Source organism: Panthera onca, chromosome B4 (assembly GCF_046562875.1).
Source record: "Panthera onca isolate mPanOnc1 chromosome B4, mPanOnc1 haplotype 2, whole genome shotgun sequence".
Lineage (NCBI taxonomy): Eukaryota > Metazoa > Chordata > Mammalia > Carnivora > Felidae > Panthera > Panthera onca.
Window position 1 is genome coordinate 92,843,796 of NC_138345.1, and position 17,908 is coordinate 92,861,703.

Consider the following 17,908-nt stretch of genomic DNA (forward strand, 5'->3'; position numbering starts at 1 on the left):
TGTACATGTTGAATATTAGTCTCTGGTACCCTGTATTTTTATATTTCTTCCAATTATAAAAATAAACCTGAATAAAATATCTTTTCCTGGCCCCCACATTTTGATTCTGAATGAGGAAAGAAAGTGACAACTTCTTAGGTTATTGATCCATGATGTTTTAAAGTCTTAGCAGCTATCCTTCATAGTAATTAATTTTAAATGATCAGGCTAGGGTGTTTGTAATGCCAGAGTATGCTAATTTGCAAAGCACTCTGGATATTTCATCTTCACAAAATTACAAGTCATACCTTATGATGTTGTTTGTTCTTTATGGAACCAAAAAGTGTGTGTTGTGATACAAACCTATTTTCCACTTTTTTCTCTTTGTCCAGAGAGTTCACTGTTTTGACCTGAATAATTTTTTTTAACAAGAACATCAAATGCTAAGGTACTCATTGTGGGCAAAATCTTCCTGAGTAACATGCCCAAGCTCTGACTGTAATTGAATTTATGAGTGTAAAGCTCCTACGTTTTCCCATAATGTGTGGCATTTAGGTTAGTTTATATTTTCTTCTTGAAATTACAAAACTCTGAGTTTTATATCATCAATCTCTAAATAAAAAAAATAACTCGTAGCAAACATAGGAAATCTTTGATTTTGGCCGGGTGTATTCATTTACGGACCAACCTTGCCTATCTTTCCTTTCATCAGTAAGTATCGTGGGTCCTTTGTCTCTGCATTGTTTGACTCATACCTGATAACATCTCTAATTCATGGTTACACTAATACAGTTTGCATAGCTCAGGTAATTGATTCCACCTTCCAGAATTGCTGAGTCACAAGACTGTAGTCAGTCTTTCTTGCTTTACCACATAACGGAAATAGACAAATCATTCCAGCATCTCTGCGCTAAACTGCCTCTGTGTGAACTGAATGTAGGTCATCACAGATAGGGCTTTGATGCCAGATGCCACAATTTCAGGATACACTGCCCCCTCCTTTCTAGATTTAAACTTAACCTCTCTAAAACACGCCTGTCCACCCCCCACCCCCATTACTTTAAGGAAAATTTGCCTTCAACACAACAGAACGTTTTGAACATCTTAATAGGGGATATCAAACATCTTTAGAGACCTTAAGCCATGGAATCTTAAATCTTGCAGATGAGGAACACAGGGTCAAAGAAGTTTAACTGGCTTGCTTGCTCAAGCTAGAGTTGGAATTTAACCATAGGTTGCCATAACGCCATAGCCAGTGGCTCCTAAACTACCTGACTATCAGAATCATGTGGAAGATTATATATTCTCTCAGGCCCTTTCTCTGGGTAGTTCCATGGACGGGACATGCATAGTCTGCCTCTACAATCTATAATCTGCTATTTGTTGTTTATTTTTATTTTCTACGTGGACTTCAGCCAAGAAAGGAAACAAACCAAGGTATTTTTATTTTTTATTCGAGTATAATTAACATACAGTGTTATATTAGTTTCAGCTGTATAATGACTCAACAATTCTACACATTTCTCAGTGCTCATCATGATAAGTGTATTCTTTTTTTAAATTTTTTTAATGTTTATTTATTTTTGAGAGACAGAGCGTGAGCGGGGGAGGAGCAGAGAGAGAGGGAGACACAGACTCCAAAGCAGGCTCCATCCAGACTCTGAACTGTCAGCACAGAGCCGGATGCGGGGCTTAAACTCATGAACCGTGAGATCATGACCTGAGCCAAAGTCGGACGCTTAACTGAGCCACCCAGGTGCCCCAAGATAAGTGTATTCTTAATCTGCTTTATCTCTTTCGTCCCGCCCTCCCCCCGCCACTACCTTCCCTCTAGCAACCACCGGTTTGTTCTCTGTATTTAAGACTGTTTTCTTGTTTTATCTCTTTTTCTATTTGTTTTGTTTCTTGAATTCTACATATAAGTGAAATCATGTGGTATTTGTCTTTATTAACTAAGGAAGGTGTGAATGGTTTATAGCCACTTCTCTTGGGCTGCCTCTTCTCCTTTCTGAAGTAGACTGCTTTCTATCAGGCAAATGATATGGAAAGAAAATCAGAGACTGGTGTAGTGGTTGCAGTGGTGGGCTTGAAACTGCCTCCAGTGGGTAAGTGGGGAGGAAGTCCTAATTTATAGCATTTGCTAATTTCCATGGTATAAATACTCCCCCCAGAGCCAATTCAAATGAACAACCTGCTCACAATATTTCTGACTATTTAACAATTGGCCCCAAAGCCAGCTCCAACATACTAGTGGGTGGATAATAATGGGGGGGGGGGGAAACTGAACAATTTTCCGATATTACCTAGATTGCCCATAATGCGATTCAAATTGGTGTAGTCTCCCTAAACATCACTCTACCTGTTGGCCTCATGCTCGGACTTCCAAAGGCACCTCAGTTCTCATCTCTCACTCAGTGTCCAAGGACACACTCTGATATGGGTTTGGAGCATAATGAAACCATGGATGGGACTAGTGGATGGAGCATTTAGTGAAAGAGAGGTGAGACCACCTTTAGGATGACTACTCTTTCCCTCCTACCTGCCTTATTAAGCAAGGGTAGTACTATGGGGGAGCTGCCCTCTGCTTGAGAGAGGCTGCCGTCCTTAGTGAGCTTTGCAGGGCCAAGCGGGGAATGAAACATGAAGTAGGGTTATAGGAAGCTTGGCTTTCAACCTGAGAGGAAGAAAAATGGCTGGGTCTTTCTATGTGTCTACTTACCCTAGGAGAAAGACCCGTACAGTCAAATCAGAGTGCAGGATCACCATTGGCATGAAGTCTACTGGAACAGAGCTGAAGATAATAACCCCAGCCTGCTTTTCATCCATGAGGTAAGCTAGAGGAGCAGGTTGGCTTCTCACGTGACCAGGCCTGGCGGAGCACAACTCTAGTCCAATGAATAGAGACTGTGCTTTTGCCTGGAGCAGCCTTTGCACAACTGACTCATCTTGGGAAAGTGAGTAATGGTGTCAGTTGGACAAAGACTGAGCTCTGAGAACACCAACATGACTATCACCAATTCATGTAAAAGGAGCAAAAACATATTCCAAGAACAAATGTAAATGATTCTAGGATCACTTTCCATTTTAGATGATTTGTCCCTTTTATAAGCTTCCAGAAGTCAGGATAAATATTTTTGGGGTGTCTACAACTAAAGGTAGATACTCCATCCTTGAGCATCCTGGGTAGCCAACCACACCCCTGCTCTATAGAAGGGCAAACTTGCTTTGCATATTGACTCACTTTCATTCTGGTTGAATCCATTTGTACAATAATTCAATGCCCTCATACTTTTTCCTGACCAGAAAGGTAGACACTTCATTGATCTTCTAAGATGGAAAAGGTAACTCCTAAATGAATCAGAGAGAGAAGTGATCACAGTAGGACTCAAAATTTTAACATAAACTCTCTAAAGTAGGCAGTACAGGTAGATTTCAAGTAAGAATGCCTAGATTTAATTAACCAGATATGAGGTCTTGGCCCAGTCATTTTACCTAATAGCATTTTCCCATCTGAAAAATGAAGATATTTGTGCTTAAATATCATGGTAACATTTCCTACCATGTACTAAGCATATTTCTCATGTTCTTTTTCCTTAACCCTCAAAATCAGCTTTCAAAAGTTCTTAATGTGGAGTTCAGACTCCTTTCAAAGAGATCCAGAAGTGATACCAGAAATGAACATTCAAAGCCTACCATATATGCATATTTGTGCATTTTTATCTGGGTTCTCAACCAGGGACGCATGAGAATCTCAGCATCTGGGGTGAAGCTGGGAGAAGGAACAGAGGCACAGGTGTGTGCATTTTGCAAAAACCTTCCATTGCGATTCTGATGGTTGCTCCCCAGTCTAGCTTGTACCAGTTTTGACAAAAAGGCCAAACCACCAGTTTAACATATTGATTTGCATGTATACTCAAAGTAGAAGTTATATGAAGGATGAACAAAAACCGAATTACCTATTTTCCAGAGAAATGAAAGCATATATCCACACAAAAACTTGTAACTATTAACAGCAACTTTATTCATTATGGTCCCAAACTGCAAACAATCCAAAAGTCCGCCAGGGGTGAAGGGATTAAAAGGGAACATAAACATCAAAACATAGAAGACTTCTAAAAACACTCTGAGTGAAAGCAATGTAAAAGATGGCTCCATCTATACACAGTTCTTACAAACCATCCTGACAGAGCAGATTAGCAATCACCTTGGGATAAGAGGTGGAAGGAAGGATTGAACTGCAGAGGGAAATGAAATTTTTAGGACGATGGAAACGTAGTAACGTATCTTGGTTGTAGGGTGGTTTCACAGAGGTATGTGTTCTTTCCAAACTCACTGAGCTGTAACTTCTTAACGATTGCTGTTTATTGTACATAAAAGTATGCCAAAATAAAATTGATTTAAAAATTGAATTAACAATGCCAACTCCTAAATGTCAGCACATCTCATGGAATATTTCTCACACAACTAAAACTACTTACCCACCAACTCAAATGCCTATCCTTTAAGCTGTTTTCAGTACAAGCAACGAAACAGGACTAATCTCTCAACACTATTCTCTCCCCAGGGCCACTGCGTAGGGCTTTTAAGAGGCAATCAGCAGTATACTACAATGCTAAATTGTCACCCAGAGCGGGGTAATGAACTCAGCCTCATCAGAACCATACCTTAATCCATCTAACATCTGACAGAGCAAGTTCATGTGGTGTGACTTATTCCAACAGATGTACCCATATTTTACAATGTGTACCTTGGGTAAGATGCACTGTGTTACACATTCCCTGCAAGCTAGCTGTCATTCCTTTCTTTACCGTAGATCAGTGATCAGTCATTGAAAATTCTATCCTAACCAACCAAACTAACCAACTTTAGAGGAAGAGGATGATGATACCCCTAAGCTTCTAGAGACACAGTATGTTCCGACTTTATTTTACAGCTAATATGCCTCAGTACATGTGTATAGAATCCAAATGATTGTGTTCTAAAATCCAATTACACATTACTTTCTAACTTTTATTTCCATCTTCAGTGCCTTAAAAACTTTATCAACAAACGTCAGTGAGATGTAGGCAAACATGTGTATGCCCAATTATTTATAACCTGATAATGTAAGATCTTTAATAAACTTATTGTGAATCAAGGATTTGCAAAAGCTCTTTTGACCAAATTAAGTACTTTAAAACAAACTGCTCATTTGTTTTCTAACCAACGGGCATGAATATTTCATATATTTTACCTTCGGTACCTTGTATGTATGTAGTCTTGTACACATCACATGTCATATTTATGAAATTCATATTTTTTAGGAAGTTAGATATATTATGATTTGCAAGATTAAGTAAAGACTAGGAAAACAGAACATGTCCTATGAAGGAATAGTCAAAAAGTATGTGTTAAATTTTTGAAAATAAGTCTGCCTTGGAAATCTTGTATTTTTCCTATATTCATACAAAATTATTGTGAACACAGTTTTGTTGCATTTTGACAGCTGTAAAAGAAGTAAAACATTTAGTTCACTTGTTATGAGTAAAATGTTTCTAAAAGGTAATTGTTTATTACTAATTGTTTATTATGTGTAATAACTTTCTGAAGAAGCCAAACACTTGAAACACTTCAAACAAAAAGAATTAAAATACTTGATCAATTTTTATTTCAAAATGTCTACAAAGTTTTAACTCTCCATTATACAAATAATTTTTCAAAATTGAGACATTATTCAAATGTAAGCCAAAGTCCTTATACAAATAGAATACACACAAAGATCAAAAATATACATATTCTCTCAGCAAACTTTGTTACATAAATAAGAAAAATATATACAGCTCATATTTTCAATTTAAAGTACAATTGCCTTAACACTGCAACCACATACAGAAGGTACTAAAATAAAAAGAAATACTACAGCAAAAGTTACGGGAAGAACAAATTCATCTTATGACATCTACAGACTATAAAGATACACAGAGCCAATAATCAAGGAACATATACTTCACATTTAGATCTTAATTTTTACTTCACTTTATTTTTTAGAATATCCTCTGGATAGGTAAAATTCACAATTTTACCAGCTACCCTTAATACAAAAGTTAGAACATGTGAAGAAACCTATGTCTTTGTACTTTGGGATAGGTGTCAAAAGAATTCTGTAGGTTGAATTTGTATGAACCAGTGTTAAAATTTTCCAAGGAAACTGAATTGGCTATTGAAAACTCAAACAATTCTTTTTAAGTAGGAAATGTGGGGAAAAAATCCAAATACTTTAAAAGTCTTAACATAGCAAAGCAATAAGGAAAAATTATGCTAATGGTTCCGTAGATTGTTAGGCAACTCAACTAGATATATGGTAATTATGTTTTGCCCCAGAAATTCTCCTTCCTTTTCTGAGCTCGTGCCAGAGTTTGAAAAGCCTGGAGACTAGAAGCTGCGGAGCGAGCAGAAATCTCAGATAATCTGTCTTCATCTGCAATGAAAAAAGCATAATCAGAAAGTATCTCTAATATAAACACAATGTTTTATAACGTGAACAGAAAATTAAAAGCATCAGGCTTTGTGATGTCAATATTGACTCTGTCAGAAAAAATTATTAAAATAAAAGATATTAACATTTTCAAGACAGTTCACCACAATTTCCCAAGTTTACCATATTGAGAAATCAAACACTTTCGTGTCAAATGAGCATTGTTTCCTTCCTGAAATCCCACAATGACATTACCTAAACACATGGCCTGTGATTTCAGTATTACTTGGAAACAATTCATCATCATACTGTCTTGCCCTACTTTAAAAAGCACAGCTCTTCTGAGCAAAAAGCTTTTTTACGCTTTTTAAAAACAAAATGCCATACCTTAACACAGTACTTAATGTTCACATTTCCTAAATAATCTCACTTAATGTTTGACTTTAATATGCTACCCTTCATTAGGACAGAAATTCCTCATTCTGAGTAAGCAAATACGTTACAAGATTATTTGTAAACGCTATTCTTCAACTAAGAAGAAAACAGAGCTGGATTCGAAGTGTCTGGATATTTATATTTCAAAACATAATAACTTGATTTCTGGCTCACTGAATTCTGAAAAAAGTCCCAAGTTTGTTAAGAGGAGAGAAAATCTTCAATGTGAAAATCTTCAGTCAGTTCCTATGTGAACTTATATAAAGTATTCATTCAAATTTATTTTCAAATCCAAAATTTATAAATTCAATAATTTCATACATCCTAGAATGAGTTAAAATAGTAACTTTGATTGCTCACATCAGGAATTCAAAATTCCTGCTGCCACTATTAGAAGCAAATGAATTTTTCAGAATGAATACAACACAAGAAAAAAAAGTCCATTTGCCCTAATCATATTTCTTTTGATAACTGATAATTGAAAATTGAGCATTTGGAAAAAATGATACATATAATGCTAGACTGGATTCCTGAGCCCACAGCCAGCCAGGATGGAAAAAAAGAAAGAGTACTGACCTCAGGTGTGATGCAAGGTATACTCTCTTATCATCTGTTTGCCCTAAAAATTTTTTTCAAGACTTAAGTCCCAGTTTACTCATTTGTAAATGGGGATAACTTTATCCCCCCTCACAGGGTTTCATGGATCTAATGATATAATATCTGCAGAAGTACTTTGTAAACTATAAAGTGCTAACCCAATGTTAAAATCATGATAGTACTATCAACTACCATATAATAAAACCTCATACTTGGATCTGATGTTATTTCACTATTGAAATACCTTCGTCATTAAAGACTTCATGCTGAGGCAGCTGGAAATTGTTCATCCTTGCTTTTCCCACTTAAAAAAAAAAGGCAGAAAAATCATCCTTCAGAGCCATGTAACAGTATATTTTGTTTATAGGAAAACCTTAGTGAAAGATGGTCAAAACTTTTATTAATTTTATATCTTTGATAGAAATTATTATCAATGGGTCATTCACCAATTTATAACGTGCTTAGCAAATATGTAAACAAGCAATGGAAAACTTCTAGAATTCTTTTCAATAATAATATTGATCTATTCTAACTTTAAAGAAATGCAGTAGGCTTCTGTTTAAAGATGGGAGATGGGACAACACACATTTACAAGAATGACATTAAACCCACAGGACAAGAAAAATGAAGATAAGAAAACAACAAAATTTTGGAAATGGGAAAGCAAACAGAAAAGCAGTGAGTATATGAGACACCGGCAGGGCTCAGTTGGTTAAGTGTATGACTCTTGATTTGGGCTCAGGTCATGGTCTTACAATCGTGAGACTGAGCCCTGAGTCAGGCTCTCAGGCTATGTGAAGCCTGTTTAAGATTCTCTCTCTCCCTCTCTCCCCTGCTTCCATGCTCTCTCTCCCTCTCAAAAAAAAAAAAAAAAAAAAAAAGAGCTTAGACAAGCAGTGTGTTTGTTACCATCATACCTAAGCTGAATCCTAAGTCAGCAGAAGAAAGAATCCAAGAAGCAACCAATTTGTTCTCCTAACCTAGCTCAAGTTTAGGAGTACTAAGTACCCCTGAAAGTTGGAGTGAAGATAAGCCTGAACCAGGAAACTGGTTGAAGTCTTTTACAAAACAATTAGTCTGCCAAATCCTTCTTTATATTTCCACGGCTGGGTAACTGACCTTTCTCACAAGAGAGGAATGGAGGTTTCCTCTCTAAAGGTTTATCAGAGCTGCTCTGACTGAAGAACACCAGGTTCAACTGAGGGCGGGGGTACCATATTCAAAACAGGGCAATTATATATATCATTTATCTTTTCAAAAAGATAAAACATCCATAAAATAAGAACAGAATGCTACATAAAAGGAATATACAATTAAAAAATTCTTAGAAATTAAAAAATATAGCAAAAATTTCTTAAAACGCAGAAGGGGTGAAAAATAAATAGTAACCCTCTCAAATTAAAATAAAAAGACAGAGATGGAAAATAGGAAAGGTAAGATAAGAAAATAAGATCATGTTCAACATGGCCAACATTGGAATAAGAGGAGTGTCAGAGAAACAGGAATCAGAACATGGAGGGGAAGAAATTACTGATGAAATAATTCAAGAAAGTGAGGAACCAGGCTCCCTGACTGAAAAAGTTGACTGAGTACTAGCAAAACGAAGACACCTGCTTTAAAATTTCAGAGCATTAAGGGTAAAAGGAAGATCCCCAAAGATGCCAGGGGGCAAAAAATCCATATACAATGATCAAAAATAAAAAGAGCACTGGGGCACCTGGGTGGCACTGTTGGTTGAGTGTCCGACTTCAGCTCAGGTCATGATCTCATGGTTTGTGGGTTCAAGCCCCGCGTTGGGCTCTGTGCTGACAGCTCAGAGCCTGGAGCCTGTTTTGGATTCTGTGTCTCCCTCTCTCTTTGCCCCTTCCCCACTAACTCTCTCTCTCTCTCTCTCTCTCTTTTAAAAATAAACATTTAAAAACATTTTTTAATAAAATAAAATAAGAGCATTAAGACTTTTCGACAGTAAAAGTGGAAGCTAGAAAAGAGCAGAGCAATGCCTAATAAAACTAAAGGAAACCAATTTATGACCTTGAATTCTCATCTAGGCAATGTTTGGCAATGTCTGAAGACACGTTCAGTTGTCACACCAGGGGAAGCGGTGCTACTGGCATCTAGTAGGCTGCCTATTGTGGAAAGGACAGAACTTGGAGGAAACCTCACGCTGCTACAAAAGTACTGGGGTTGTCGCACAGCTCGGTGTTCCAAAGATGAGATGGAACTTTTCCTATTTAAATTTTTTTTTTTAACGTTTACTTATTTTTGAGACAGAGAGAGACACAGCATGAATGAAGGAGGGTCAGAGAGAGGGAGACCCAGAATCCGAAGCAGGCTCCAGGCTCTAAGCTGTCAGCACAGAGCCCGACGCGGGGCTTGAACTCACGGACCCCGAAGTCGGCCGCTTAATCGACTGAGCCACCCAGGCGCCCCGGGACTTTTCCTATTTAAAGAAATGTGTTACATTAACTAAAAAACCCTAGATAATAAACACAAGTTTTAACATACAGTACATACTTAAGCCTTTGTACCCATCAGGATAACATTTTTGTTTTAAAAGACAAAAAATAAAAACCAAAATAATTACCATTATGCTGAAATTCTGGATCTCTGAGAGAGCCCTGAATTCGACGAGAGGGATGCCAGTAGGATGGAGCACAGGGTGGGGAAGGAGACTGCCCAGGTGTGTTTGCTGGATATTCTGGAATTTTTGAAACTGGAAGAGCTACCTCGGCACGCCTGGGGATACTGATTTCAGAATCTTCCCTCAAAGGCAAGGGATCAACTGTTTTTATACCAGCAGCTGGAGAAGTCAGGAGGGCTATAGCACGACTTTCTTTCTAAGTGATTAAAAAAAAAAAAAAGATACATATATGTGTCTGTATACATAAAAGTAAAATCTTTAAATACACAAAAAATATAACCACAAAAGCAGTAGGAGAAATTATGAAAAAAATCTATGTAACCTCCATGTGAGGAAGATTTTACATGCCTAACAAACAATATTGGTAAATATATTTAGCTATATAAAAATACATAAACATTAAAAAAAATTTTAATCACAAATTTGAGGAAAATATACAACCTATATATTGACAATGAATGACCATTGCTACATAGATATTTCTTTAAAAGTAGTAAGAAAAAGGCAATTAAAAAGTAGAAAAGGGATATACATAAGCAATTCATATAGACAAATTACAAATAGCACAAATACCCTACCTCACTAGTAATCAAATAATTTCAAACTAAAAGCACCAAGGCACTAATTTTTCACTTACCAAATTACAAAGATTAAATTTTTTTTTGTCAAAAACACACTATTTTTAATACTGATGCTGACAAGACTATGGAAACACCGGCACTCTCCTAGAGTCCTGGGAGTTTAATATTCCCAGGTTGCTGGCAAAACATAGAAAAAGCCTTAAAATTTTGTGTTCTTTGGTCACACAATAATACTTGCAGAGTATTTATACAAAAAGAGATAAAATGAACAAAAATGTAGCTGAAGGACGGATTTCTTTACAGCACTTTTTCAAAACAGAAAAATTAATAACTATAGGCATCTAATTTTTTAAAAATTGCTTTCAACAATAAACAGCCTGCATAACTATACGTTGCATATCCCGTTGCTATTAAAAATTAGATCATAATATTTAATGATATGTAAATATGTTAATTCATTGCCAAGTGAGAAAAAATAGATTAATCTTACCTACAGCATAATAAACAAATACACTATACACCTAAAGAACTCAAAAATTCAATATGGCTGCCCTGAACAGTAGATGGAACACCACTGATTTCCTTTTTAGCTGGTATCTTCTATTTTCCACAATGATAATGTATCACTATCTTAAAAGTCCTTGTAGAATTTTCCTTATTAGAAGAATGCGAACCAGTAAAATCAAACACAGTTCCAAACTTTCCTAATTATTTCTTGTAAATGTGGCCTTTATTTACTTTGGATTTATTGATGCAATATTCAAAACAATGCTTTCTGACCTTTGGTATCTTTTTCTGTAATTAGAGAGCTTACTGCTTCAAAGTGGAGAGGCCTGGGGTCTTATCCAACAAACATACATGTTTTTCACATCAAGATCTAAAACAAAACCACAAATCTTCCTCTTGCTTCCCTTTTTAACTATAAGAATCACTTAGGAAAAATGTTCTTCTGATTTACTTTTTCTACATATATACACAGAATCTGAGATCTCTGTCAAATTGGAATCGCTACTGCTTAAAAGGCCTGAATGAAATCTCTCTTACAATATTTGTAACATGGGGTTCCCAGGTATAATTTAATGGACTTTGCAATCTGTTTTTGAGGCTAAAGTCTTCTCATTGGCCTCCTTCCCCCTCCACCCCATACAGCCCATTCTGCACTGAATAGCCAGAGTGATTTTATCATGTAAACCAGATATTTGCTGTGTGGCTTTACACCCTCCCAGGGCTTCCCCGGGCCATCAGAATCATGCCCCCACACCTCACCCACCCTCCCTTCCCAATCTCATTTCTTACCTCTCCTCCTCCCTCTTAGGCCCCAGTCACACTGGTCTTCAAAACTCTCACTGTTACACACTTGTACTTACTGTTCCTTCAAACAGGAAAACAATCTCTGCTCATCTCTGCCTGGGCACATACGTCATTAGTCAGTTCTTAAATTGTCACCTCCGCAGAGGTGCCTGTCCTGATAGCCTGTCCTGATAGTAAAGCAACCTCACCCATGATTTGGAGGTTATTTGTGGTTTTATTTAACTCACAGCATTGATACTACCTAAAATTATCTTTTTAAAAAATCATCTGTCTCTCAGAATGAAAATGTAAGCTCCATGAGGTCAGGGATTTTGTCTTGATTACCAAAGAATCCCCAGATCCCAGAATGGTACGTGACACATAGTAAGAGCACATTAAATATCAAATTGAGTGAGTGAAAGTGAAATTCCTGATATTTCCCTCCAAAGATGGTTTCTGTCCAGAGTTCTCCTACTCAGTGCACGGCATCCCCTATCAATCCTACAAGGTAAGGCAGAAACCTGGAAGTCATTCATGGTTTCTCATCCACCATTATCCAACCCAGCACCAAGCCTTGACTTTGCTCCCCTTATTTACAATTCTTCAGTTTCATCCACTTCTGTCAATGTCCACCCTCCTCAGTCCAAGCTGTCAACTTGTCCTACCTAGACTACCACAGTTACCTTCTAAGGGTAACTAGTCTACTCTTGCTTTCCATGGCAGCCGAAAGGTCTTTAAAATATTTCAGTGACTTCCCATTGCTCTCAAGATAATGATAAAAATTCTCAATATTGCTATCTTTGCCAGATTCATCTTGACCTACTCCCTGCCACACACTATACTTACCTTTGTTTTTTAGAACCCTATGTTCTTTCTCACCACAGGATATTGGCACATGCTATACTTCTCCTCCCCACCCTTTTTACCCGGTCAACTCTTCCTCTTCCTCAGTATCTCAACCCAATTATGACTTCTTCTAAGAAGCATCCTTGATTTCCAAGAAGCTTCCTGACTTCCAGGACTAGGCCAATTCCTTTCAAAATAGCACTATATACTGCTTTGAAACTCTTATTAGTTTTAATTTTACTTTTTTGGGGGGTATGATTCTTTGATTACTGTGTATCTCTTTCGCCAGACTGTAGGTTCCATAAGATCATGAACTATGTCTATTTTTTTTTTAACTTTATTTATTTTGGAGGGGGCGGGGGGCGGGGAGTGGCAGAGAGAGAAGGAGAGAGAGAATCCAAAGCAGGCTCCATGCTGTCAATGCAGAGCCTGACACAGGGCTCAATCTCATGACCGAGAGATCATGACCTGAGCCAAAATCAAGAGCTGGTTGCTTAACCAACTGAGCCATCCAGGCACCCCCCCATGTCTATTTTTGTTCACTATCTTTATTGCATGTGGGTAAACAGATAAGTAACATCTGCTGCATGAATGAATAAAGTGAGCTAACACACACTTAGCTTTTTAATATCATTTATAAGACGTTAAAATGGTCCTTGACAATTAAACCAATACCATGAGAATTTTCTGAATTTTGTGAGACAGTGTTGTTTAGGAGTTAAAAACGTGGGCTCTGAGGACAGACTCCCTGGGACTAAATTCTGCCCCACCAATTGGCAGCTGTGTTTCCCCAGTTTCATCTAAATGAGAATAATAACAATACCAACCTCCTGGAGTCATTATGAAGACTTAAGTTAATATATATACAGTACTTAGCACAGGGCCTAGAACATAGTTAACCACTCAGTTAATGCTAGCTATTATGATCATCCCCATGTTTTTAAGTTACCCAAATTGCTGCTGCCCCATAACCCTCCCACAATTAAATGTCACTAAAAGTTAATATTAAAAAAATTTCTGGATAGGGGCGCCTGGGTGGCACAGTCAGTCAAGCGTCCGACTTCAGCCAGGTCACGATCTCGCGGTCCGTGAGTTCGAGCCCCGCGTCAGGCTCTGGGCTGATGGCTCGGAGCCTGGAGCCTGTTTCCGATTCTGTGTCTCCCTCTCTCTCTGCCCCTCCCCCGTTCATGCTCTGTCTCTCTCTGTCCCAAAAATAAATAAAAAACGTTGAAAAAAAAAATTTTTTTTTAATTTCTGGATATTATAAACATTCTGATTCTTACAATTAAAAAGATGTACAATGATATTGAGGGAAATTGAATACTGGAAAGGATTTATTGGAAACTATATTGTGTGCATGATGAGGTAGAAATTGGCATTAAAGAGCAGTATCATTCTATTTCATTAATTTAACTATTCAATAATTAATTCCACAATAAATGAAAATGTTACATACAAATCCAGTTGCCAATATGGATTAAGGCTACTCTTTTTAGCTGAGGGTAGTCAACTCTGTGTGGGCAAAGCTGCCTAGAAGCTCACACCTTCCAGGTAGCAACCTGGATCCTGGGATGAGAGGGAGTGCTGGGGGTGCAGAACAGCCCATGGGGGCAAGCGATTCCTAATATCTGATTCTGATCAGTCCTCTGTATTCCTTTTGTCATAAACCAATGTATACACATTGGTTTCGATTCTGTCATTCTAATAATACTCAGTCAACACCTATTTAACAGGTACCTGCTATGAGGTGACTTCGGTACTGGGCTTTGGGGACAACTAGGCTCTGATCCCCTCTCCTACCTCTCCCCAACACCTAAAAAGTTTCCCCTGGGCCATACCTCTGAAAATTCATGAACAGGCATCAGGAAAATCCCCTGGAGAAATGCAACCTCTTCTCTAAATGTTCTCTATCCTACTTCAGCCACTTACTCCCACGATTATATGTTAAGCCTTGTCATTACTGCTAACTGCAACCTCTCCACAATTCCAATTTCTGACTACCACCTCCTGACTTTAAAACTACTCCCTCTAGGTACTCCAATTTCAACAAGTCCTTAAGTTGGCCAAGACCTTCCATTGATCCTGTCACCTCTGCACTGTGCCTTACCTTCCCAAGTCCTATTTTTCCTGCTCTAACCAACTCAACTTCCATGGCCAATCATTATAATCACTCCCCTACATGTACCTTAACTCCCTGACCCCCTTTCTCATTTTGTCTTACTCCCTTGACAAAACATGAACCCCAGTTAAATTCAACTCTCTAACTTACCCTGCACCTCTGTAGCCAAACATGGCTGGAGAAAAACACACAACCCCTCACGACTGCTCTTACATCAAATCCGTGACCACTAGCCTAAAATGGGCCCTTTATGTTGCCCTGCGTTATCTCACATTTCCCTGGCCTACTCCCTCTCCCACTCTCTGAAAAGACTACTTCATGATTTCTTTTCTTTACTCAAACCTCCAACCTCTTCATCCCCAGCCTTGTTCTTGGTGAGGATCTTTCTTCATGTGCCACCAAGAAAAAATCCTAAGTGGGGCGCCTGGGTGGCTCAGTCGGTTGAGCGTCCGACTTCAGCTCAGGTCACGATCTCGCGGTCCCTGAGTTCGAGCCCCGCGTCGGGCTCTGGGCTGATGGCTCAGAGCCTGGAGCCTGTTTCGGATTCTGTGTCTCCCTCTCTTTCTGCCCCTCCCCCGTTCATGCTCTGTCTCTCTCTGTCCCAAAAATAAATAAACGTTAAAAAAAAAGAAAAAATCCGAAGAGACTTTCCCAAAGCTCCCAGCACATCTCCCTATTTTATTAGCAGTGCTCACATATTCTGCCTCCTCTGTAACAATGAAGGAGCTGTCAGAGTGCCTACAATCAACCCTTCCACTTCTCCCCCAGATCCCATGGAACATCTCAAGTGGTGCTCGGCACTGAGTGCACAGGGGCAAAGTTGCTGGCTGGGCCTGCATCATTTTTCTCTCTCTTTAAAACCATTCTTGTCAACACATAAATGTGCTGTTATCTCCTTCATCTTGACCTCACTCCCAACTGCCATTTGTTACTCTGCTCCCCTTCACGGAAAAGACTCTTAAAAGAGTTGTCTGTGATGACTGCCTCCAATTCATCTCCTCTCCTTTCTCTTGAACTCACTTGCATTTAGACAATTATCCCTCCCCACCATCAAAACTGCCCTTTGTCAAGGTCACCAATAACATCCATGTTGCTAAATCCAATCATCAGTTCTCATATCTTATTGATCCATCAGTAGCACTGACACTCCCTCCTCCTTGACACCTTCCAGATACCACAGTCTTCTATTTCACCACCTCACTGGCTATTCCTTATCATTCTCTTTGCTGGTTACTCCTCAACTTCCCAGTATCAAAAAACCAGGGCTGACACCTGTCTACACATACTCTTCCCTCTCTATACCCACCTCCCCTGATGACCTCCCCCGGTCTCAAGCCCTCACATACCTGTGCACCTGTACAATAGACACTCAAATCTGTATCCGTAGCCCAACCTGTCCTCCACACCTCAAACTCAGAAAGTCAACTCCCTATTCAACGTGTCTACCTGTACCTGTAATAAGCTTCTCAAAGGTAACATGTCCAAAACAGAACTCTTCATCTTCCCTGACAAACCTTTTCCTTACACTGTCCTCCCCATCTCAGGTAAACGGCAACTTCATCCTTACTGCACAGGCCAAAAATCTTGAATCCTTGATTTCTGTCTTTCTCCCATGCCATATCTTAACCATCAGCAAATGTTGTCAACTATACCTTCAATGCACATCCAGAATCAGACTTCATCACATGGCCTCCACCGCTACCCATATGAACCAAACGACCATCACCTCTTGCCTGGATATTGTAATTGACTCCTATGTAGGCTCAGGCCCTGGCTCTTGCATTCCTACTGTCTGTTCCCAAACAGTAGCCAGAGTCACATGGAAAAACCTAAGTCAAAACATATCACTTCTCTGCCCCTCCAAAGACTTCCGATTTCATTCAGAATAAAATTCAAAGTCTTTGCTGTGAACTACAAGGCCCTACACAGTTTAGTACCCCCATGATGCCTCCTAACTTATTGCCCACACTCTCTCTGGCTCTCTGCTTCAGCCACACTCACTTTCTGGCCAGTCCTCAAGAAATCGGACACCTGATCACCTCAGGGACTTTGCACTTGCGTTCTTTTTGCCTAGAATGCCTGCCTACATATGCATATGGGTACATCTCTCACCACCTTCAGATTCTGCTCAAATGTCACCCTCTCAGCAAGAACTTCCCTGGCTACTTTGTATTCACTTCCCCTGCTTTACTTTTCTCTTTAGTACTTACCACTGTGTAAAATACTCTGTTTTTTACCTAGTTATCCTGTTTATTGTCTCTCTCCTCCACTAGAATAGAAGTTCAATAAGGGTCAGAATTTGCACCTGCTTCTTTCACTGTTATATCTCCAGTGCTAAAACAGTGCCTGGAACATACTTGAAATACAACTGCCACCCAGTAGATGCTCAATAAAAAGTACTGTTTCTCTTCTCTCTCTTCTTGCTGAGCCACATTTGACAAGATTTAAAAACACATCAGCAGAAGTAGAATGCCACTACCAGAAAAAAATAATTCAAGGCCTTTGCCTTAATAAAAGCACATTAATAGCATCACCTCCACATACAATGCACAGAATTTTCTAAAATCTGAACCTACCGTTCATTCGTTACATGTGACTAAAATAATCGCTTCCTAAAAAGGTATTTTTCCCCCAAGATATAAATATTTACCTTCCTAAAATCATTCTTTGCAGTTTCTAAGCCATCCTGAGGGGACACTCTTTTCCTCTGTTCTGGGACTGGAGGCCTCACTTTAGATGGAGACACTAGAACAGCACCACCTAGAAAAATGCAGAAGACAAGTCTCAAACTAAATTCTCATGCCGAAAAAGCAGGTAGGATAAGAACTACAGCGTTTGCCCATTACCAACAGCTGGAGTGGTGAGATCATGATGAGTCCTCTGGATTCCACCAAGTTCTCTCAGCTTTGGAGTAGGAAGCCTGCCTCCTTTTCCAGAAGATACAGAAGAAGAATCTGACCTACAAA

General features: G+C 38.8%; 1 protein-coding gene across 2 annotated transcripts in view; it reads right to left on the bottom strand.

Annotated features, from left to right (window-relative positions):
• Positions 1-5,603: 5,603 nt before the first annotated feature.
• The window catches only part of SAXO6 (stabilizer of axonemal microtubules 6), a 34,435-nt gene continuing 22,130 nt past the window's right edge, over positions 5,604-17,908 (bottom strand). For both annotated transcript variants that reach the window (XM_078449704.2, XM_078449703.2), the window contains 5 exons: positions 17,789-17,901; positions 17,593-17,702; positions 10,050-10,302; positions 7,710-7,769; positions 5,604-6,436 (listed from right to left, as the gene is read on the bottom strand). In XM_078449704.2, coding sequence (XP_078305830.2) covers positions 6,324-6,436; positions 7,710-7,769; positions 10,050-10,302; positions 17,593-17,702; positions 17,789-17,901 — 649 coding nt within the window. In that variant the 3' untranslated portion in view covers positions 5,604-6,323. The remainder of the gene's footprint in view (positions 6,437-7,709; positions 7,770-10,049; positions 10,303-17,592; positions 17,703-17,788; positions 17,902-17,908) is intronic.